This window comes from Stegodyphus dumicola, chromosome 1 (assembly GCF_044657685.1).
Source record: "Stegodyphus dumicola isolate Sdum_Otavi_A_Nest chromosome 1, ASM4465768v1".
Lineage (NCBI taxonomy): Eukaryota > Metazoa > Arthropoda > Arachnida > Araneae > Eresidae > Stegodyphus > Stegodyphus dumicola.
Window position 1 is genome coordinate 39,517,561 of NC_140768.1, and position 24,425 is coordinate 39,541,985.

At 31.2% G+C, this 24,425-nt stretch overlaps 1 protein-coding gene across 1 annotated transcript in view; it reads left to right on the plus strand.

Moving 5' to 3' along the window:
- LOC118183417 (putative ATP-dependent RNA helicase DHX34) overlaps nt 1–24,425 on the plus strand; it is a 57,822-nt gene continuing 33,397 nt past the window's right edge. The window contains exons 1-7 of the mRNA XM_035352937.2: nt 1–327; nt 2,258–2,519; nt 6,710–6,804; nt 10,364–11,100; nt 12,639–12,920; nt 17,302–17,506; nt 17,833–18,047. Coding sequence (XP_035208828.1) covers nt 2,266–2,519; nt 6,710–6,804; nt 10,364–11,100; nt 12,639–12,920; nt 17,302–17,506; nt 17,833–18,047 — 1,788 coding nt within the window. The 5' untranslated portion in view covers nt 1–327; nt 2,258–2,265. The remainder of the gene's footprint in view (nt 328–2,257; nt 2,520–6,709; nt 6,805–10,363; nt 11,101–12,638; nt 12,921–17,301; nt 17,507–17,832; nt 18,048–24,425) is intronic.

A 24,425-nucleotide genomic window follows, 5' to 3' on the forward strand; every position in this document is an offset into this window, starting at 1 on the left:
CACTGACAGGACCAAACAGTCGTCTTGTTATATTGCGTTTAATTTCGCTTTGCGTTAATATATAGTTGGTAATTTTATATTTAATTAGGATTGAGTGAAATTTATACCTTGCGAAACTACGAATGGAACTGAAGTATTAAAGTCTACTGAAGTATTAAAGGAGTAAAAGTCACAATTTGTTTCTAAATTCTTTATAAAACTCAAAAACTAGCAGAAACCCGAGCTATCTGAAAGCACAATGAATTCTTGAGAAGTAAATGAATTGGGGAAACTTATTCTTATAAATTTATGTAGTCGTTATGTATGTGTTACTATTTTATGTTTAAGGTAAGTCGTATTCTAAGTTATTAAGAATTTATATGCGTGTATAACAGTATATTTTACTTTAAATATTTTATTTTACGCAAGAACATCACATTGCAGAATATAAAATTAAAACACTATTTTACATAATAGAAAAGGAACTAAAACCAGAACCACTAGTAAATCTTCTTGGACGTATTATCGTTGCCTCGTAAACAGTCACATAAACAAAAATTATCCCTTAACACTTCCTAGAAAATATAAATAAAAATTATCCCTTAACACTCCCAATTCAGATTCTTTACTACAACAAAGCCTATCTGGAAATTTGCTCTTGGATTGATAACTATTGCCGAGGAAATTACTAACCTGTTATTGAATAAATGTGGTGTAGTCTGTGTGAAAATTACTTGGTTCATTTTAGAGAATTCATAATTTAATATTAATTCATTCATTTAACTGTTAATATGTTAAATTACTGCTATTTTTTAAGTATTGTGCCTGTGTGCAGATTCAAATTACGAGATATAACTTGCTTATTATTTAAATTTAAACAAATTTAAATTTTAACAAACATGTATATATGTAAAAAAGCAAATTTAAAGTTAAAATTAAAAAATATATGCAAACATAAAAGAATTAATTTTTGAACTAATCTACAATATCATTTAAATTCAGATAGCATAAGTAAATCAAGTGCAAAACCAAACATGAAAATAAATTCACCAATTTAGCAATTAAAATTAATCTAAAAAAAAAAAAAAAAAAAAAATTAAATGCTAAAGTGAATGACTGTTGAGCAGGCAGGAGACAGACTTATCAAGGGGAAGTTGCCTCCAAACCTAACTCTCGAGAATCGAGAATCATTCAATTCGTGTTTTGTCATTCATGCAGGCGAGGGTAAAAGTCAAAACCAAAAGTAAAAAGTGAAGAATGTCCAAAAAGAAATACCAATAAAGTGGTACCTTTAGAAATTAACAATTAAAAATTAAAGCTCTAAAAGGAAAATACCAATGAAGCCTTGTGAGAAATAAGCAATGTAAAGTCAAGTATTAAATTAAACTTTTTAAAAAATTTAAATTTTTCAGAAAAATTAATTCAGAAACCAGTGCATTTTAGAAATGCATTTTTTTAAAAATTTTAACTTTAAATTTGCTTTTTTATGTATATACATGTTTGTTAAAATTTAAATTTGTTTAAATTTAAATTTCATTCCTTGCAGCAATGGCGCAAAGAATTAATTAAATTTGTATTTAAATTAAATTTATTTAAATTCAATTTATTCTTATGAAACTATTTTGCTTATTATTTAAATACTTCTGAAATTATATGTGATATATGTTTAAAAATAAATTTCAAATGGAACGGATGAGGAATTGGGGTGTTAAAAATCTGATTATCTCTGTCGTAAATTAATAATTTTATTAAATAAAATAGAGTGGTGCAATTTTATGAAAAGGTGATATTTTTTCAAAAATTCATTACAGGAAAATTATTTAATTCTCATTACCAATACAAAAGTTCAGAATTTGAAGTATTGAAAATTGAACTGAATGTTTTCTAAGTATCATTTTAATTTTCTGGATACTAGAGCAACTGAAAAAACAAAAAGTTCACAATATTGGTACATTACTTTTGTTTTATCCTTAAATAATTTGATTTAGTTGGATTAAAATTAATTTTTTTTTATAATCTGTAATGAATTTCTCTTTTATCTTTTCAAAATTTTCATTTTATGGCTCATAATAGTGAAAAATGTAACCTGAAAATTTAAAAGCCATGTACCATGTATCGATTGTAACTAGCACATATATATATAAAACATTAATGCTATTGAAGGCATATTATTTTCATCTTTACTTCTGTTCAATTTTGAGAGATTTCTCTTAAATATTTATTATTTAGCTATGCATAAAAAATATTTTTTGAAACAATATCTCTTTTATATTTATAGGTTTAGCTATGCAAAGGAGTAAAAGAAAGTATAAATCATCTCACAAGGATGCACATTCTTCTACTTATGTGAGTTCAGATGAAGATGATAGAAAAAAGAAATATATTTCTAATGAAAGGAGAAGAGATTTTTGTACTCAAGAAGAAGAAAAGTCTAATAAGGATCAAGTATATATGGAAGCACTTCGTCCAAACTTTCCTTGGACAGATTATCGCAGGACCCTGAATAAAATATTTTTTAATGATAGAGGGAAGATAAAAAGGTATCCACATACATTTTGAATATCTTTAAATATCAGAAAATTATTGAAACTGCATTATTTTTGCAGCTGTTTCTCTTTGGCATGGTACTTTACATTTTTAATTGCCAAGAATTTTATTTTAGTTATAAAAATTAATTAAAAAATATTAATTTTTTAGTTTATGATAATGAAGTATAGACATAAGATTATAGAGATTTGTGCCTCTGTATTGTGCTCCTGTGCGAGCTAATAAACATCAAGTGTTGATAATATAACTGGGGTAATTATATACGTGGATGAGAGAAGGTGAGTTTGTAAATTTTAGGTAGCTATTGGACAACTTTAAACTTTATACTTTTATTGCTTATGCTATTTTCTTCCACTTAGAACTTAACTTGGCTGTTTGAAATGAAATTTACATCCAAAATTACTCACGAGAAAAAGCACGTTATTTGAATGACTCGTGTAATGTCTGCACCTGCATTTTAGTGATGTAATTTTAGGAAAAAAAGTGTGTACATTACATGAATGTATACAGTATCTCAACTTTATGTTTCAAAAGTTATACAGTGCAAAGTCCAAAATCCGGACTCGTTGGGACTTCTGCGATTCCCGATTTGGGATTTTTCCGGATATTAGATCATCAGTTTAAATCTAGTAAAATGGCATATAGAAATTATAAAGTTAAAAATATAAAATCGTGATTTATGAAATAATGAAGTATTTATGATCTAAAGGGTATCAAAATTTGCACAAAAAAAGCTTAATATTTATTTGTTTACATTATTAAACATTTCTTTTAATGTAAGTTGTGTAAGTTGCTTCATTTTTTTGTGCTAATACTTTCTCTTTAATTCTGTAGACAGACATAATCTCTTGTTTAGTTACATTCTGTAGCTGCTATTCCGAGAATTCCGACTAACTTGTCAATCGAAATTTTCTCGTTTTAGTAACTTCTCTGTCACTTCTTCACTATCGGTAGCGGTATTTTCTGGATTTAGAACCATACTACAGATTTTGCCATTCATTAATTGATTGATGATTGAGAAGCATTGTTATCACAATGAAAAACTTCTTTTATATCATCTTCATTTATTACCACTTCTCCACATTTAAAAAAAAAAAAAAAAAAAAAAAGAAATTCGTTAATTGGAAAATTTCCCCTTTGCTTTGCGATATACAAAACCGTTAAAATTAGCGGCTATCGTCGTCAAATTTAGCTATTCTTCACTATACATATTTGGCTATGCATCATGAGCTTGACGACTAATGACAAGTTCTTCCATTAAATTTTATCTTGCTTCTATTGCGCTCTGAGACAATTAAGCCTGAATTGTATTAGTTTAGTTATTTATTATATTTGTGTCTATTTCTTGCACATGCTTAAGGCTTATCAGAATTCTGAATAAATAAATTCGGTACTATTCCGTTTTGAGGACCGTAAAAAATCGCCAAACTATTGTTGATGCCAGAGTGCTGCCAAAAATAATTGCGGCAACCCTAATGCAATAAAGGAAGTATAATAGTAAATAACTATCTAAGATTATTGTTTTAATTTAGATGAAAGGTTAATTTCATATAATATTTTTTTATTATTATAATTTATATAAAAAGGCTAAATATAATTGAATGGAAGCATAAGAGTAAATAATTATTTCAGATCATTACAATTTATATAAAAAAAGGCTAAACATAATTGAATGGATTCCTGCATCACTACTGAGTTATCGCTAAAGCATAATTTCATCTCGTTGGTTGTTCAAACATAATTTTCCATAATGAATGATGCCTTTTCTTTGAAAAAATTCTAGTGCAGACTTTTCGTCACTGGGCAATTCCAAAATTGTTAAATCCATAGTGTTATCAAAAAAGGATTTACAAATTAAACTAGTGTTTCAATGGCGTCTTAAGAAATATAGAACTATCTAAACTTACGCAATTTGAAATCAGCGCGTGTGCTAGATTTGGCTCGCTGTTAAGTGGGCGTGTTTGCTAGATTTGGCGCTTTTGCGCATACATTTTCGCGGCAATTTTTTTATGGTCCTCAAAACGGAATAGTACCTTAAATTCCTACCATATATTTAAGCAGTATATGGTGGGCTGTTTATTGAGGGCCGGTGCTAGATATCTTACCACCTTATGCAGTCTCTGTGGGCCCTAAATTCTGTGATTTGATGCGGCCATATGTGCCCTGGTGCTGGTTCTGGGTTTATGTGAATAACAAATCAGTTATTCTTAATTTAAATACCGCTAATGTAATCTTTGGGTCTATGAGTATCATCAACAAAATCTATTTTTAGCATATGAAAAGAAATTTTTGTTAAAGTTTTCCCCGTGAACATATTTTTGTGTATTTAACTTAAATCTGTAATCATCGCCAAGTGTAATGTCAACATAAAAGGTTACTGCACTCCTTTATTATTTAATTACTAACATAGAAAAAATTGTCTAGGTATCGCTACATGAGTCATTACTCAAGTTGTCATGTTTTGATAAACATGCGGTGATGAAAGGAAAGCATAATGAATAATTATTCACCAGGCTGGCATCAGATCAACGATGTATCTATGTGGAATGTTTGGGTTTGAGATGTATGCCAAGCAGATATGTAGCAATGGAGCCAAATTACTGATCGTACAAATTTATGGTAAAATGATTGTCTTTTCAATAACAAGGTACTATTTTATTTAGTGTCGAAGTGAAATTGAGAATCGGGACTCTCCAGATGTTTTATTGTGTGCAGAGGGGGAAATTAAATGTGCATGCTTATGAGAAAACGGTGGTGGTGGTTCTGAGGTGCGGATTTTAGATCATTCCGGATAATGGACGTCCAGATTTTGGACTTTGTACTGTATATCAGTACATACACTCTGTATTTGAATGAACTAGCATGGGGTAATTATATAGATTTAAAGCAAGAAATACTGTTTTAAAATGACTGCAGAATTAGGTATAAAAAATGAACATTTTTTTCTTGTAAATTCTTAAGATGTTAAATTAACAAAAGGCAAAGTTTTTTGTTTATCATTTAAAATAATTTTGTAATCATTCTTAAGCTGCCTTTTAGGATCCCAAGTTTTAAAATAATGTTATGCTTCTTTTGACTCTCTCTTTCTCTCTCTCTATATATGTTAGGCTTATAGCAAAAAGAAACTACAAGTGAATATTGCTGTATTGATCGGGTAAGGGTGATTTGCTCAGTGGTGTAAGAACATTTAGCTTATAAATAAAAGGGGACTATTATGTAATGATAAAACCTCAAGCATTCAATCAAAAATTTATAAGCTAAGTATAAAAAAAGAAAATATTGGAAAAAATTTTTGGATGTAGTAATATTTCTAAATGGTAAAAAGCAGAATAGCAAGATTCATATAGCCAAGTAAATGCCAATTAAAAGTTGAATTTACTTTTAGAACAATAAAGTATTGAATCTGTTTAACTCTTAAAACTAACTATGGGTAAATAGTCATAATTAAGATATGAAAGGAAAAGGAACAGATATAAAAATGTGTAATGTGCATTCTTATGCCCTTTTACATTATCTTTCCTTCCATATTCATCCTATGTTATGACTGTTTTTACTGAGCTTATAAAAGTAAAAAGAATCCAGTTCTCGAACTAATTTTCAAGTAAATTCTTTGTGCAATTGGCATTTATATGGCTCACTGTATGAAAACAAATTTTATTATTCTGCTTTTTAATTCTTAAAACACTGCATCCAACTATTTTCTTGTTTTCTATGGAAAATTAATTTTTCCTTAGGTACTTAAAAATTTATGGATCTGATTAAGTGCTTGGAATTTTAACACTGCGTAGTTATGAGCTTTTTTTTATTTATGGTGAAACATGCATGTAATGTTTGAGTAAATTTTACTTTTAATTGATGTGTAACAACAATCTATGCTTGCAATTTCTTTCCTGAAGGCGCAATTTATTGCTTAACCCCTTAACTGCCGTGGGCGTATATATATGCCTTGCTCAGCCGATGCGTTAACTGCCCCCCAGATGCGCCCAGATGCACAGCCGATGCGTTAACTTTGCGAATAATTTTAGGTGTAGCAGCGCAAAGCAAATGATAGCAGTTTGGAAGGACGTATATATACGCCTGGGGCAGTTAACGCATCGGCTGAGCAAGGCGTATATATACGCCCGCAGCAGTTAAGGGGTTAAATTGTTTTCTTCATATTTTTTATGGATAATTTTCTTTTAAGGAATTCTCCTGAATATGATGAGTTCTGGTTGTTTCTTAGCAAATATCAGAAGGTGCAGCAAAAGGCAGCTATGAAAGAAAAGCAATCTAGAGAAGGTTATTGACATTTTAATTATTTAAATATATTTTATTTGTTGCATTTTGTCTGAAATCCATGATATTTATATATTGTAATGGCCAGTTAAGTAGGCTTTTAGAGTAGCTCATTAAATTAACTTCTGAAAAAAATTCACCCTTCTTTATGGGGAAAGTGCAGAATCGCCCACTGCTTGGCGCGTTTTTAAGAATTGCACACACTCGGTATCCATGTACACATTGTATTTTTCACTTGAAAAAAAAATATCCCAGAATTGCACAAAAATGGCATTGCACACTCCCTTGGCTTTATCCGTGTACACATCGACCTATTTTCACTTAAAAAGTCAAAGAAAATTGACAAAAATCCAATTCTTCTTACTTTTGTAAAAAGTGCCAAACAAACGCCAATCAAGTAAGTGGGTGATTCTGCACTTTAGCCAGGTTTATTTAAGAAACTTCATTTTCTATTTAAAAGAATCAGATAAAAAATATAATCTTTTAAATTTCTTTATTTTAAAATTTTTTTATGACTTTCCTTAAAATTATTAATTTTAGTCACTAAATGTTTTAGAAATTCAATTAGATATATTTTTATCAATGTCTTCGTGTCTTTAAATATAATGCTCTGATTAATATTTTCTTTGATTTTACAAAAAAAAAAGGGGGGATAGCAAATTCTGTTGTTCAGAGAATTATTAAATACTATTAATGCGACTTTCATAAATGTAAAAAATTGAAACTTTACATAGAAAGCATATTCCAGATTGCATCAGATTAGATTATTAAGATCTTGTATCAAACTACCAGTATAATGTGATATTACTACTCAGCCATTGTTTCACTGAGTATTTTTCCAGAATTGTTCATTCGTAAGTAGAATAAGTTATCAAATGCTGAAGAAATGCATAGTAGGAAATAGGATTTGAGATTTTTCCACATCTTAGTAAAAATGAACATCAGGTTTTCCTCTATGCTGGCAGGAGTTTTGCATTTCATAATTTTTTCGTTGCTCTGAAATAATTTTTAGTAGCAGTATATTTTTTACTGTAGTATATTATAAGTATATATTGTTTTTACTTCTCTGAATTGTAAGTAGTACAGTATGATATCTGAATTCAAGACTTACCAGGATTTTAGCAATTCGGGATATTTGGAATTTCTGGATTTTAGATCATGAGTTTAAAATTAATAAGATGGATGTCAGATAGAGATTATAAAATTGAAAATGTAAAACAGTTTTTGTGAAATAATGAACCATTTATGATTTTAATGAAATCAAAATTTACAGAAAAAACTATATTTATTTGTTTGTGTTATTAATCATTTCTTTCAATGTTATGTTTTAAAGCTGTTTGCATTTCTTGTGTTAATTTTTTTTTGTTTAATTTTTTAGATGCGCATAATTTCTTGTTCTGTTACAAAATTCAAGTCTTGTAGGTGCCATGTTGACAATTCAGAATAAATTATCATTCGAAATCTTTTCATTCTCAGTCTTTTAGTTACTTTTGTCACTATCAATAGAAATATTTTCTGGATTTGAAACCATATTACATTTTTGGGTTTAAAACATACCATCACCATCCATTAGTTAATTGCTCACTGGAACATTTCTATATTAATAGAAAACTTCTGTTATGTCATTTGCATTTATTATTGCTTTTCTGCATTAAAATTTTGCTTTCTATAACTTTCAAAATCTATGCTAAAATATGGTTGCTGTTTTGTCTAATTTTGAAATTGCACTTTCTTAAGCCTGAATTGGAGCTAGCGCCCAGGGCCACTATAGAAGGCAATTACCAAACGTGGATTTGCTTTGCAGATCCTACTACAGCATCAGAATATCTTAATAAAATAAAACGTAATAAAAAATTCAAGCTTTGATTTTTGTAAGATAGCTATAATAATAGTAGTCTTCAGTAAATAATGAACTGCATCAAAATAGTTAACACGTTGAGCACGGCACTGAATTTGCTGTACTTTCCGTTCAGCTGGCAGCGAGCTAAGCCGTATTTTTGTTTAGAATGTTTCAATACATTTCATTAAAACTAAATATGATCACATTTCATTGAGACTATATTTATTTTTTAACTTTAATACTGTCGGTCCAGCGGACCGACGCCAGCCAAAGGAAAATTCCAGTGCTGGTCCCCAGGGACTGACGGCGGCCACTCGGAAAGTAAATTTCATTACACGATGACACTGCCGGTCCCCAGGGACCAGCGCCGTGCTCATCGTGTAATGAAGAGAGCAATTTAACTATTTAACTGAACTTAATTACTTCTGAATTTCATTCTTTCTCACTTTCCGCTGTAATGTCAACAAAAGAAAACAAATATTAGAAACACCTCACTCCAAACAGTGGAACTTGACTTATAGTTTAGGTCAGATATCAAAATATTACTCCCTTCTCCCAAACCCCACAGTTGTTCAAAAGCCAAAAGTATGATGGAGGCTAACATTAGTCAAAATATTTTCATTGGCAATGATGGTGTGATTCTCTGACCAGCAGGTGTTTGAAATTAACATATAGAAATATTAATTAATTCAGAGAAAAATCACTTTTATGATGCATTTGCTTTTCCTCGAGTACTGAATTCTGCATTCCTAAATTTTTTTTAAGAAAAAGAAAAAAAAAAAAAAAAAAACTACTGCTCTGTAGCTCCATATATTAATTAGATCATTCTGAATATTGGACCCCTAAATTTCGAGCTTCGTTCTGTATATTTTTTTTGAACATGATTCCTTGATTGAAATATAATTTTATTTCATGTGTGATTGCCCAATATTAGAACCTTTGTTATACTTTTGTATGGAATTGCAGGAATACCTTGCCTGTACCACTTTATTTATTTCTTATAGTAATTCATAAGCTGAGTTTGTTAAACAAGGTATCATTATTTTTATGAATTTTGCCTGTCAGCTATGCCTTGACATGATAATGATGTGCTACAAAATGATCATTTTGTGCTAAATTTGAAATTCTTTAATCTTTATTTTAAAAATGCAAGTTTTTTTTAGTACTCAAAAATGTATCTTGGAATTTACAGTAATTTTTTTTTCCTTCAATAATATGAAATATAGGCAGGTGCTTACATACTATGATCACTACCTAGATATCTTGCCAAAATTGGCGACCCTTGTAGGGTATACTATTTAACCCTAACATAGGTTATAGAAGGCACTAAAATAAAGAGTATTATCCTGCACTAGCTATTACCACACCTTTTTTTGCTACATTTACGTGGATTGTTACGTTTAGGTAGCAACTGATCATTGCCCCTGTCATTCTTGACAGTGATGTGGCTAATAACTCATCATTGCCTAGAATGATTATAATGCTTGAAGCCTGGAAGAACATGATCTTAATGCAGTATTGTTGCAAACTGTGGGAACGTTAAGAAAAATATTGTTTATGATGGGAGAAACACCCAAGAAAAGAAAATCACTAAAAAGATTCAAGAGATGACAAATGATGATGTCTGAGAACTGAAATTCTAATTATTGATTAAATTTAACTATAAATACACATTGTATTTCATATTCCTTTACAGAGCATGCTAATTATATTTTCTTTTAGGTTTACCTGGAAGTATTTGTGATAAACTAAAGCCAAAGTATGAATTTTCAATTGATTCAAAAGAGTTAGATGATATGATGATGCGTGGACACTTGTTTCATGATGACAGTGAATCTAGTTTGACTCGTGATCACATTGTTGAATTTGCATACATTATCAAGTTATATTTTGATTGTCTCAAAAAGCAACATGAAGATAAAATAAAGAAACTCCGTGAAGCACAGGCAAATTTACCCATAAGCAAATATAGAAATGATATATTAAAAGCTGTTGAAAACAACCAAGTAGTTCTTGTTGCTGGTGATACTGGATGTGGAAAGTCAACACAAGTACCACAGTATCTTATGGCAGCAGGTTATGATAGTATAGCTTGCACTCAACCACGGAGAATTGCTTGCATATCTTTATGCAAAAGAGTTGCTTATGAAACTTTGAATGAATATGGCTCTGAGGTTGGGTATCAAATAAGATTTGAAAAAAGTAAAACAGCTCATACAAAAATTTTATTTTTGACTGAGGGTTTATTATTAAGACAAGTATCAACAGATCCAATGCTGTCTATGTATAAAGTTGTTATTTTAGATGAAGTACATGAAAGACATCTGTCTTGTGATTTCTTATTAGGCATAATGAAGTGCTTAACTGTGCAAAGACCAGACCTTAAAATACTTTTAATGTCAGCAACAATCAATATTGAGCTGTTTTCTGAATACTTTTCCAACTGCCCTGTTATTCAGGTAAGATGTATCAATTTTGTATGTTATATTTTCTGTATATTAAATTTAAGTCATGCATTTGCAAACCTTTTCTCTAGCTAAAAGAAAGAACAGAGCAAAAATTTTAAAAATATGTATTATTCTTATGGTTCTGTATCCTTTAAACTAGTTTTTGATGTAGTACGCTTTACTATTATTAAGACATTTGTCATGCCATGGCCCCTGCTTTCGCATCTGTTGCAATAGAAATTTGCTATACTTCAGTTTTTATGTCTTTACAATTGTATTGTTTTCCAGCATGGAATATCTGTAGATATTGAGAAAGGTAAAAGTCGATTCCATGGCTGGTATCTAGGGACTTGATTTAGAAGTGCTATGCCAGTCTTGCATCCTTTAAAAACTGAGTTTTCTGTCAAGGACATAACCTGAATCTCTGCCATGGGAGAACAATGCTCTACCAGTCGTCACAAAAGAGCTCACATGTGGCAGTTTCAAGAATTACAACTTTTTTGAATTTGCGAGCATTGACTAACTCATGCAGACGCTGTAGCTCCTTTTCTCACCATCTGTAATGTAGTATTAGTAGATACAAGTTGCAGCCATAATTTGTGCCTATATTTTTTAGTCCATGACTGCAAGCACTTTGCACTGATATATTTGATCATTGCATTGTTGGATTTTTGTGCAGCTCTATTTGTTGGACGTGATGTGTGGCCCTTTTGTACACTCGCAGAGCGAGGTGCTGTTGGTGCACGAGCGTCTAATTCATCAATTCTGTAGGTGAGCAGATGGAGGAGGTGTGTGTTCTTATCACGTTCAGGTCTCCATTGCGGTTGTCCATGGAGCAGTTGCTTTCCAGTGTCTTCTAAGGCTACCAGCAGTGACATCTAGGGACTTAAATTTGAAGTCCGATGCCAGAGTCTCATGCTCTTTGAAACCCAAGTTTTCTGTCAAGGACAGAACCCGAGTCTTTGTCAGGGGAGTGCATATTCTACCAATTGCCACAAAAGAGCTGTTATATGACAATTTCAAGAATTAGTACTATTTCAAATTTGTGAGCATTGCCTGTCTCATGCGGATGCCATAGTTTAGTGTCATTTTTATAGCATGCATAGTGCTTGGAAAAATTTCTACTTTGGATTGGTCAAGTCAAGCCTTTTGATAGCCTTCTTTCTTAATCCATCATTTAATTAATTGTGAGAATGCATTTGATCAAATTATGATTTGACCAAATTCAGTACTTGCACATAAAAGCCACATTCTGGCAAAAATATTATTTTCGCTTTTACTTTATAAACTACTAATTTCTACTGTAGTGATCAAATACATAATCAAATCTCATCAAATACATGAATTACACATTTGTCACTCAAAACTGTATAATCTGTAGTGTTTCAGCTTTTTTTTTTTCTTTATAATTATCTTGAATAATTTTTAAAAAATGAGTTCACTATGTAAATTTTGGTCCTGAGTGTTTTTTTCTAATTATCATTGTTTAATTCCATACCAGATTATTCTCAGAATTCTTGCGTTACTTACATATGATTATTTTTTTTTAGGTTCCCGGACGCTTGTTTCCCATTCAAGTAAAATACTGTCCTCTGTCGGTTGAAGAACAGAAAACCTTAACTGGAAAATTAAATCCTGCTCCTTACATTCGTATCATGAATCTAATTGATGATAAATATCCACCCGAGGAAAGAGGAGATCTTTTAATATTTTTAAGTGGCATGACAGAAATATCAATTGTTGAAGAAGCAGCTAAGTTATATGCTGAAAAAACTAATAAATGGATTATCCTTCCATTGCATAGCACTTTGTCTTTGGAGGAACAAGATAAGGTTTTTATCTGATCTTTTTATTTTTTCATCGATAATCATTAAATTTATTGCTGACACTTGATGTAATGCACTGTATAACAGAAAAACAGATTCACCAAGGAGTTATCTGAAAATGATGAAAATCAGTAGATATGATGTCTTCTCCCCCCCCCCCCCCCGAAAAAAAGGGTTCAGTTCTATATCTCGCATTATACTGGGCTAATTGATGAAATTCAATTTGCATTTTACGTGTCTCGAAAATCCAGCTTAGGATGTATATTAGATTTATATATAGCATTGTCCTAACATAGGTATTTTGATACGAAATTGGACTTTTTCTGAAACGGCAGACCGATTTCTTTATTTCTGCATTTTGGTCCTATGCTTCAAATTATGCCAAAGTTTCAAGTTTATGTGAAAATCATCCTAGTAGTTTTAAAAAAATTAGATTCCAAAATTTTAGCTCCTCATTGTTAATTTAATATGTATATATTAATATCTTTTTCCTTCTTTCAGAATTTAGGTTCAGTCCGAATAAAATTCGTATTTTTTATGATTTGTATTTAAAATTGGCCCACATAAGTTAATGAAACTACATTCACAGGGAAGTTATGCCTTAGCATTGGAATGTCCTCTGTTTTATACACCATCTGGATGTTCTGTTGCAGTGCACTTTAGCTCCAGCTAGTCATTGGCCACCAAAAGTTAATCATTGCGTATTCTATCGTAAGGTACTGTATTGGCATATGCAATTTTATCTAATTCAGATAACTCCTAACTCTTCCTACATCACTTTTTTTTGTTTTTAATGACTTCTTTAATATGAATGACACATTATTTGTTCTGTTTTCTGAAAATTACCTTAATTCTTCTTTATATTCACCTTTATTCATTACTTTATTTTTGTGGTTTATTATGTTATTCTTATTATTAATCATTTACAAGATGATGTTACAGATGTAATGATTAATGGACTCTAGGAACCTACTTTTTATTTGTCATTCTCCTGTCTTTTTATAAAGATTTTTGATAAGCCCGTTATAAAGAGTTGCCTTTTGTACTAAATTTATAGCTTGATGTAAAAGAAGCTGAATTGGGATAGGCTTCTATAATATTGGGTTCTAAGATCTTGTATGTTATAATGAATACACATAAGGCAATATTCATGTAATATACATAAATATGGAAATATGGTAGGTTCTTGTATTTTTTAAACTGGGCTTTCTCCAAAAGATGCATGTTAAAAATGAATAAAATCAAGAATAAACTGTATATTTTATTTTGCCTTTTTACATTAATATATATATTCTCTAACTTAAATTGACACTATAAGAAGAATTTTAATCACAAATAAACTGAATTCTAAGAATTGCACCTTTAGAAACTACACTGTGGTTAAGTGTCTAGTTTAGATTCATCAGCATGTTTATCAAATTAAGACATGATTGGGGTTATCACAAAGTAAAATTATTCTAATTTATACAAGAAAAAGTACAAGATCTTAAAAAATTATTAAATTTGCATTTGCCATTTTTGTTCAATCTCTTTAGGGCATTTTACAACTTTACGATATTATTTATTGTCCTAGATAAACTCAATGTAAAATTGATAAATTAATATGCATTCAAAAAATATGAAAAGATTAAAATCAGCATCTTGTAGTCAGATCTGAAGTTACATTTTTAATTATTTGATTTTTCCACATACTTGTGACTATTTGAATTTGTTTCATGTGAAGTTTACTACTTTATTTATCCATGAGTCATCCCATAAAATGCTATTTTTTAGAATACATTTTAAAGAAATAAAAAGTAAGAGTGTAATATAATCAATAATCTTTTCTGGTCCATGACCCTCTAAAAAGTATTCATAAGGCAATGTGCCATATTCCCAAAAAAGGCAACCCATGGCATCACCAAAATGTATTTATGTGACAACCCAGGTACGCACATGTGCAGCAGATAATGGCTGATTTCCACCTTTAGATTCGATTATCATTTTACTGATAAATGTTCGTTCTTGTGTTTGAGTGTATTTTCAACTTGCAAGGATTTGTAATGGTACTGTGGAGATTGTCAGCTGGTGAAAAAGAAAGCATCATATTTCTTTACAAATATGACATTTTATCGAAAATTTAAAAATGCAAAATTTTATATTCCATGAAGGTGTACTACTTAAATGAATGAATTTTATGGATTGAAATTTGGGCTATTCTCTGATGTTTTTTAAGGGAAAACAGATTGCTGTGTACATGTGGGGGGGGGAGGAACGTCACTGTGCACAGTGTCAAGTTGTGTGTGATTTCAAGTTTGTGCAATTCTTTCATGGTTTTTGAAGCTAAAACAGATTGCTGTGTACATAGGGAGAACAATGCAAAAAGGGGTAATTGTTTTATTATCAGTGTTAGAAATTACTAAAAAGGTACAGTGTTAGAAATGTTAGAAAAAAGTAAAACTATTTTGGGTGAGCTCTTGCACAATAAATGAAATAGTTGTCACTGAAGATCAATAGATGAGTAGTTTGCAGTTTGGTCAACAGTATTCATGGATTAACCATCAGTATTATTTAACAGTTATACTTAATACAGTAAAACCTTTTGCCTCCCTTTTTTTCCAACAAGAATATTTAAAAAGTTTCATATATTTAGAGTACATGGATATTTTATCAAGAAATGAATGAATGGGAATTATAAAATATAACCATTTAATTCTCTCTTTTTTTTTTCTCTTTTTATATCTTTCGCATACAGAAAAGGAGGGATTCTTGGATTCTATGACAAAGCAATAAGAAAAGATATTGTACCTTTAGTTTATAGTATCATATACCGTATTTACGCGAATCTAATGTGCATCGTTTTTGGCCAAATGTAGTACTCAAAATTGGGGTGCGCATTAGATTCGAGTGCAAAGTTCGCCAATGACGTCAGCAGTTCGCCGATGACGTCAACCGAATTTAAATCGTAACAATGGATTACTGTATTTCTCGACTACATTTACCGTTACATTTATCGTTGACACATTATTGCATAGAGGATACAAACTGCAGAGTACGTAGTCACGAAATGGAGGGCAAGCAGAGAAGAATGTCATATGACGCTACTTTCAAATGTAAAGTAATTCTTTATCCTGAAAGAAATGGCAATAGAAAGGCTGGGAGAGAGTTAAACGTAGCTGAGAGCAATGTTCGCTTGTGGCGGCAACAGAAATTGGCACTGTTTGCAACTAAAACTAGTAGAAAGAAATTCACTGACCCTCGCAAAGGAAGACACCCTAAAATTGAAGAAAAAGTTTTGGAATTTGTACGTGAAAGGAGGAAGAATGGACAACCTGTGACTAGCAACACTATAAGAAATAAAGCAAAAGAGGAGGCTGAAGTTCTTGGAATACCGAAACGAGAGTTTAAAGCTAGCTGTCGATGGTGGATCGGTTTATGAAGTGGATGGGCTTATTTCTAAGACGCCGTACAACAATATGCCAAAAGCTTCCTGCAGATTTTGAGGGAAAACTACTAACATTTTAGCGGTATGTCATCACACTTTGGAAGGAAAAGAATTTTTCAATGGGGCAAATTGGCAATGCTGACGAGACGCCAATTTGGTTTGATATGCCTCGTAACTACACCATTACGGAGAAGGGGACTAAAAAAGTTATCATCAAAATAGTGAATAAAGACATTTACTATTAATCACTGATTGTAGAAACTGTTAGCTAGATAGAAATGTTACCATTTATTTCATGTTCATACTTTACGATATGTACCGTATATACGGTAGTGGTAATTAACAATGGTTGTTTCACATAACAATAGCCCACTAATAGGTTAATTCTATGTTCTGTTACTTTATGTATAAATCCATTGTTGTATAAAATATGGTATCTAAATTTAAATAAAATTATCATACCATTGATTGATAGTTTATATACAAATCCATTGTTGTATAAAATAAGATTCAATAGATTGCCGACAAACAATTTTTTTATTATTTAAAGTTTTAAAATGGGGATGTGCATTAAATTCGATGGCGCATTAGATTCGCATAAATACAGTATACATTTTCACTGGATGACAGAGTAATAAAAATTGCACTTTTTTCTTAAAAATCAAAGCAGTGAATAAGCAGTGCAATTTCAGTTTGAAAAGTTCATGAATATTTTGCTTATTAGAATAGATGAGGAAAAATCAATTTTGTGTATATTTGGGCTTTTACATTCCACTGTATGATAATTCTTAAATTTGCTTGCACCTTAAATTTAAAACCATTCATCTTTGTATAGTAAATTTCTTTTGGACTGTGCTATATTGCAGGAAATTGAAACTAAGGATACTGAGTTAGATAATATGAGGCTATATATTTTGTTTATTTCTATATGTTCTTATTGCTTTTATTTAATAATTCTTTTAGGTGTTTGATATAGCTCCAGAAGGTGTTCGTAAATGTATTATTTCAACCAATATTGCAGAAACGTCTGTAACAATTGATGGTGTAAGATTTGTTGTTGACTCAGGGAAAGTAAAAGAAATGAGCTACCATCCTGTCTGTCACATGCAGCGCTTACAAGAATTTTGGATTAGCAAAGCAAGTGCTGAACAGCGTAAAGGTCGTGCTGGTATGATTTTTAAATATTTTCATTTGCATTGTTATTATTTAAATTGGTGCCGTTTACTCCCTTTTTATTAAAAAAATGCTCGTATGTGGTCTTACACTTATCTAACATTTCAGTAGCATTCAATGTGATTGCATCCATTATTTATTATTGTAAATCAAAATAGAAACTACATTATCATTTTTTTAACTTAATTTTTTTCCTTTTGTGTCATTCAAAAGTGTAGGGTTTCAGGTTGAAATAATGTAAAGCGACCTCTTTCCCTAATCATTTGGTTGTGTATTATCATCCTAATTATTTTAAATTCTTATTGTGCTACGTTATTATAGGCAGAACTGGACCTGGAGTTTGTTTTCGCATGTTTTCACAGAAGGAATATGATTCTTTGATGGCTTATACAAAACCTGAAATTCAGCGAGTACCTTTGGATTCATTACTGCTGCAGTTGTTATCCATGGGATTACCTGATGCAAGAAAATTTCCTTACTTAGAACCACCTGACCTTTCAAGTATTGAAGAAGCTCTCCAAAATTTAAAGAATCAGGTTTTTAATTACATTGTTTATCTTTAAAAATTAATTAGTATAATTAATTAATAGTGCAGTTAATATTAGATATGGAACTACTCTTATATATGCCCTCACTTGGCGACAAATTTCTTGCCAAATACTTTTGGCGAGCAACTTCACGGTGCCATATTACTATCTAAATTTTTTGTCTACATTTCAAACTTTAAGCCTAAAATGTCTCAAAAATGCAGTTTTTGCACATGCAAAAACCATGTATTGAACACACAATTTAAGCTAAAAATCCGAAACAAAATCAAAAAATTTAGATAGCAAAAACATACAATTTCTAACCAAAAACATTTGACAAGAATCCATGTACACAGCAATATGTTTTAACTTAAAAAGACATCTACGAATTGCACAATCTAGGCAACGAACGAATCTACGAACTACGCACACCTCGCTTTAATAAATTAGCATAACAAGAATAAATTTCAAAGAATACCATGTATACAGCATCCTGTTTAAACTTATAAAAACATACAAATTGCACAATCTAGGCATAGCACACAAATCAACAAAATAAACTAAAATAACTAAAATTACAAAAAATTCAAAGAACAACAATAACAACAGAAGTTCATAGTAAAAAAGCAATGAACATAACATTCTACAAAATAAAAACAGTAAAATAAAATGCAGTTAATATAATACATTCGTTAACAAAATTTTGCCAGTCACACAACATCTGTGAACAAAAGTGCCACGATTTTGCTATATCACATGTCTTTCTGCAATTCAAAATTTCGAAGGTAACGATAAAAACTTCCTCTGAAGTCAACTTACTACTTGAAAACCACGATCCAAATCTTAAACTCTGCTGACAGCCACATACTTTACCAGCAAGCATTTAACTGCAAATCCACACAAGAACTATCGAAAACGCCCTTCTTCATCCGAGTTCTCATAACAGCTCCGCATTTCGGACTCCATTTTAAAAGTCCCATAGAAATTCCGAAAATACACTTCGATCTCATAAACACATCCATGAACAAAAGACTCGTTAACAATTCCAACATCGTACCTTTTAATACTAAATTTACTTTCCACACAATCTAAAATATGTGACTGAAATCTTGCCACCATGATATTATTGCAACATAGGCCATTTCAAAACACACACGACATGAACCAATGAGAAATGAAACCACTGCAGCAAAAGAGTTAAGTTTCAACGCCAAAAGGGTTGCCATACAAACATCGTCCCCAAAACCATCGCACAGCACCACAATCACGCCCGCCAAAAACCAGTGCAGAACATATATCACCACATTTGGTGATCTTAGGGCAATTATAAGAGTAGAACCTTAGATATAATTAAATTGGCTGTTACAGAGTTAGTAAAAATGGGGAAAAAAAAAAAAAAAAAATTAACATCTATATTTTTGTAAATATTCACACCATTCTATTAATTTTGTGCTTTTTAAGTGCTGTATGAAAAAGTGTTTTTAATTCCAGTAGTAAGGTTAGTTATGTTCCTGAAGAAATACAATTCAGTATTAAAACTGAGATTATTAAATTTTATTATTATTTTATCCTTTAATTTTACGTTTATAATTTTAATAAGTAAGTCTAATTTGTACAAATAGTTTAATACAATTTTTTTCATTCAAGTTATATTTCATTTCCAATTCAAATATTTATAACGGTTTATCTTTACAATATGGTAACTGGTAGTTTGGCGACATTTTGGAGGCGATAAAGGTTACTACCTGGGACTTTGGTAATAATGTGAGCAGTACTCAGTTCCGATTACGCATTATTTTGTGTGAGGGAAATGAGAGATCATGGGATATGTCATGTGATATTAATGGACGAATTACGGTTTTTGAATCGGAAAAGGGGGGGGGAATCGGGAAAAAATCTGGAAATTTTGTATTTGGTTTATTCTGTGTTGTGTGAAACAGTGTTCGTGAATTTTTGGATCCCATGGCCGTAACTAAAGAAAAGTTTATCGGACACGTAATCAAGATTCTGAAGAAGATTAGGTAAGTTAGTATTTTTAATTACTTGAGGATATTATTTTTATGCATTGTTCTAAATGTAAGGTGGAAGTAAAGGAATTTGGTATTATTGGGAAAATTGTTATTAGCAATGATTTAGTTTAAAGTAATTAGGATTGTAAGGTGATTTTTATTAATTTAATGTATGTGCTCATTTATATTTTAAGTAGTGTTTTTGAATTTAATTATATTTTAATTAAATAAATAATTTTAGTTATTTTTTAGTTAATTTTAGTTTTTTAGTCATTTTAAATTTTAGTTATTTTGTGAATTTTATGTTTGTAGGAATTTGGTATACATTATCAGGTAATTTCATATATGTTCTTTTTACCGGGTTTAAAAATTGAGAAAATTGTCATGTATTTTCGTGAAATTTTTCTAATTTATGAGAAAAAAGCAGTGTACATGGATGTAGTAAAGAGTGTGCGCAATGCCATTTTTGTGCAATTCTGGGATGTTTTTTTAAGTAAAAATAAGTCGACGTGTACATGGTTTAGTGATATTTTAATTAAATGATAGTTATTTTGTGAATTTTATGTTTGTAGGAATTTGGTATACGTTTAAGTTGAAGTAAACGTGAATGGAAATAATTTAAATATTTGATATTAAGTATTTGTAATGCTTGCGGTATGAATTCGTTGGTGACGTGTATAATGTAATAGATGATTTAGAGGTAAAAGTTTTTGGATATTTTATTTATTTTATATGTGGAAATGTTCATATTTGGAAAGGGTAAATACTTTTTCGCGATCAGGTAATTTCATATATGTTCTTTTTACCGGGTTTAAAGATTGAGAAAATTGTCATGTATTTTCGTGAAATTTTTCTAATTTATGAAAAAAAAGCAGTGTACATGGATATAGTGAAGAGTGTGCGCAATGCCATTTTTGTGCAATTCTGGGATGTTTTTTTAAGTAAAAATAAGTCGGCGTGTACATGGTTTATGTGTATGTGTTATTTTGGAAAACGCGTAAGGAGTATGGTATTGTGCACTTTTTCCCAATTTTGCAGTGAATATTTGTCATGATTAAGTAGTTTTATTAGATAAAATTTCTAGCATAAGTGTAATTCGGCTAGTAGATTGTTGGAAGAAGTGTTCAGTAGATAAAAAGAAAAGAAACATGTCTTTACTTCGTGAAGACAAAATGGCGGCGGGAAAAAAAAAATAGAGGGTTGCTGTAGGAGAGTTGGTCGCCAAATTTTCGCCAAAAAAAAAACGCCAAGTTACCATAATGTAAAGATCAACCTTTATAACTTCTGTTTGTTTTTAGCTTAATAAAAGCATTTTACATCAAAAAATAGTGTAATCTTCTGTTTTTTAAAAAATTATCCTGCTTTTGTGTTATGTTTCTCAACTATGAAAAATATGTTCTATAAATGCATCATGCTAATTACTATATTCTTGGAGGTTGTTGCACTTAACTAGGTTATTTTAAGAAAGTATGCTAAGAACTTTGCTAATATTCATTTTATGTTCACAAAAGGCTAATATGTGATCAAATGGCCATACAGAATGGGCTAGCACATGATTTATTTTTCATTTTGTCATATGTATAACACCACTTCTTAGGCAGGTAGCTGATATGTGTTTTGTCATAATTAACTAGTTAGTACATTCATGAGCAAATGGCTTAAAATAGCTTCTGTTTTAAGTTATGTCTAACTAAATCTCCCCTTATCCATCAGTAGTGCTCGTTTACTGTTTTTCATTCATTAGACTTACTTTTTTGGCATACTACATCATCTGATGTTACCGTCATTTCTATCAGGCCACAATAGCATTATTGTACTGTCATGGCCTAATTCCATGTTGCTGTAGTAGTGTATATAAAAGTTTCATAATAGCATGGGCATTTAAAAGCTAATGAATTTCGTAAGAAGAAGGATGTTTCTGTGAACCATATACAGTGTCATTTGTTAATTTGAAGACTGCTGTATGGAGAAACTTGCTTTATGTTAATTCAGTATGAACAATAATCATTTAGCACAATTAACTCATTTGAAATCTGTCAAAATGTTGGTAAAGTGTTTGCTTGACAAAATTAAAAGTGTATTTTGGATAGCTTTGCTTAATTGTTTTGTATTTTTCTTTAAAAAGAGAGAGAGTTAAATCAAATATTCAGACGAAATAAGTGTATAAGCAATTACTTTTAATTAAGTTCGATGATTTTATCATGTTATCTAGCCTAATTCGCCCCTCCCCTGATTTACACTAAGAATTTTCATCTTTTGTATTATAATCTATTAATATGTCATTTAGTATTCATTTATTGAAGAATTAATTGCACTGTTTTCCTGTGTTTATTAGAATGCATAATATCAGGCACAGTTGGGGTGTTGTGTATTCTTTTGATGGGTAATTATTTCACAAGACTATTAAACTACATGCTACTTTATTATATACAAAAGATATCATCTTCGCTTACACATGTATCCTATAACTATGCACATTCCTGTCTTAGTTGTGATTTACAACTACTTCGCATGCTTGCGATGCTTGGCACAGTGCCAGCTTTAAGTCCGATTATGATTAAGTTCTCGATATACCACATCCTTTCCCCTTTTTCACAACTGCAATCTATCTGGGAGATGTCCAATTCTACTGGATCGGTGCAAAGGTTGTGGCACAGCAGGCTTCTTTGGTAACCTGCTTGTATCAGCAGCAGGTTTGGTGGATGGAACATCTGGTAAAACCATAGGCTGGGAAGATGACACAGACTCATCTACCTGCTGTCTATTATCTTTGGATGGTTCTGGAACTCCATTGTTATCAGGCTCTTTGGAATTAACGAGAGTTGGAGGTGGACGTATGAACCCTTCATCTGTTATGGTTCCTCCATCACGCATCTTATCGATATGTCGCCGCCATAGCTGACCATCTACATTTATAGTGTAATGAAGCTACTCATCTTTGGACTGGACAGTTCCAAATCTCCATTGTTTATCACCTTGATGAATTTGAATTTCGCTCTTTAGCATTAGCATTGCAGGGCTCTGTAGAGTAGTGTAGAGTAGTCAAATTCGGAGCTTTTCTATATTGCATCAAAAATGTACTGAGTTTTTGGCTCAAAGTTCCCAGATAATTTTGCATTGTTCTTAAAGATTGTTTTACTGTAAACACATACCATTCAGCCTGCCCATTACTAGAAGGTTTAAATGGTGCTGTAGTTTTTTGTTTGATTCCATTACTCTGCAGGAATATCTTAAACTCATGTGAAGTGAATTGTGGTTTGTTATCACTCACTAACAATATTGGTAATTCGAATCGTGGAAAAAAGTCCCATAAACATTCTATTGTTTTGAAAGTCGAGCTTGATTTCATTGGATAGGCATCTAGCCATTTTGAGTGAGAGTCAACTATTATTAAAAACATATGCTCAAAAATAGGTCCTGCATAATCGATGTGAATACGTTCCATTGGAGCGCTCAGATACTCCCAATAACAAACTTTTACCTTAGGAGGATCTATTTTATGTTTTGCACATTCAGAACAGTTTTTAGCAGTATGTTCGATATCTTTATCTATACCATTCCGAAAACACATAAGATCTAGCGATTGCTTTCATCTTTATAGTCCCTAAATGTCCGTGGTGTAACTCTTTCGAAACGTTCTCATGGTATCATTTTGAAATACACACGCATTGACCATACATTATACAGTCATCTTAGAGACTGTATTCCATCTCCCTTCCTTTCAATTCACTGCCTTTTGGAGTATTTGTAGGAGAGGATTGAGTTCTGCATCAATTTCAGTTTCTTTAGCCAAATCTCTGGCAGTGATTGGAAGAGTTTCAATCTGTTGTAATTGCAAAATAGTTACATCATTCTGAAGACAGTTGCTCTGAGTTCGTAATCGTGACAGAAAGTCAGTATTACCATGCTCGTTTGTTTGAAAGTAAAAAATGTTGAATTGGAATGACTGTAAAGCCAAAGCGTAATGCATGAGTCTTCTTGTTTCCAAAATCTGGCCTTTCTTTGAGCAAAAAATTGCAACAGAGGTATATGATCTGTAATTAGTGTAAGTTTCCTCCCTTTTAAGTACAGAACAAATTTTTTAGTTCCCCAAATAAATTACAAAGCTTCTTTATCGGTTTGAGAATATTTTTTCTCCGTTTCAGTCAGTGTTCTAGAAGCATATGCAGTTGGCCTTTCTGTTCCATCAGGAAGTTTGTGAGAAGGTACTGCATCTAACCCCATTGATGATGCATCAGTTGCCAATGTTAAAGGTAATCTCGGATCATAATGCATCAACACTTTTGCATAATAATGCATCAAAAAACAATTCTTTTTTAATGTTTAGAAAAGCCTCTTGACTATGCTTCGTCCAAATCCATCTGGAGTTTTTCTTAGT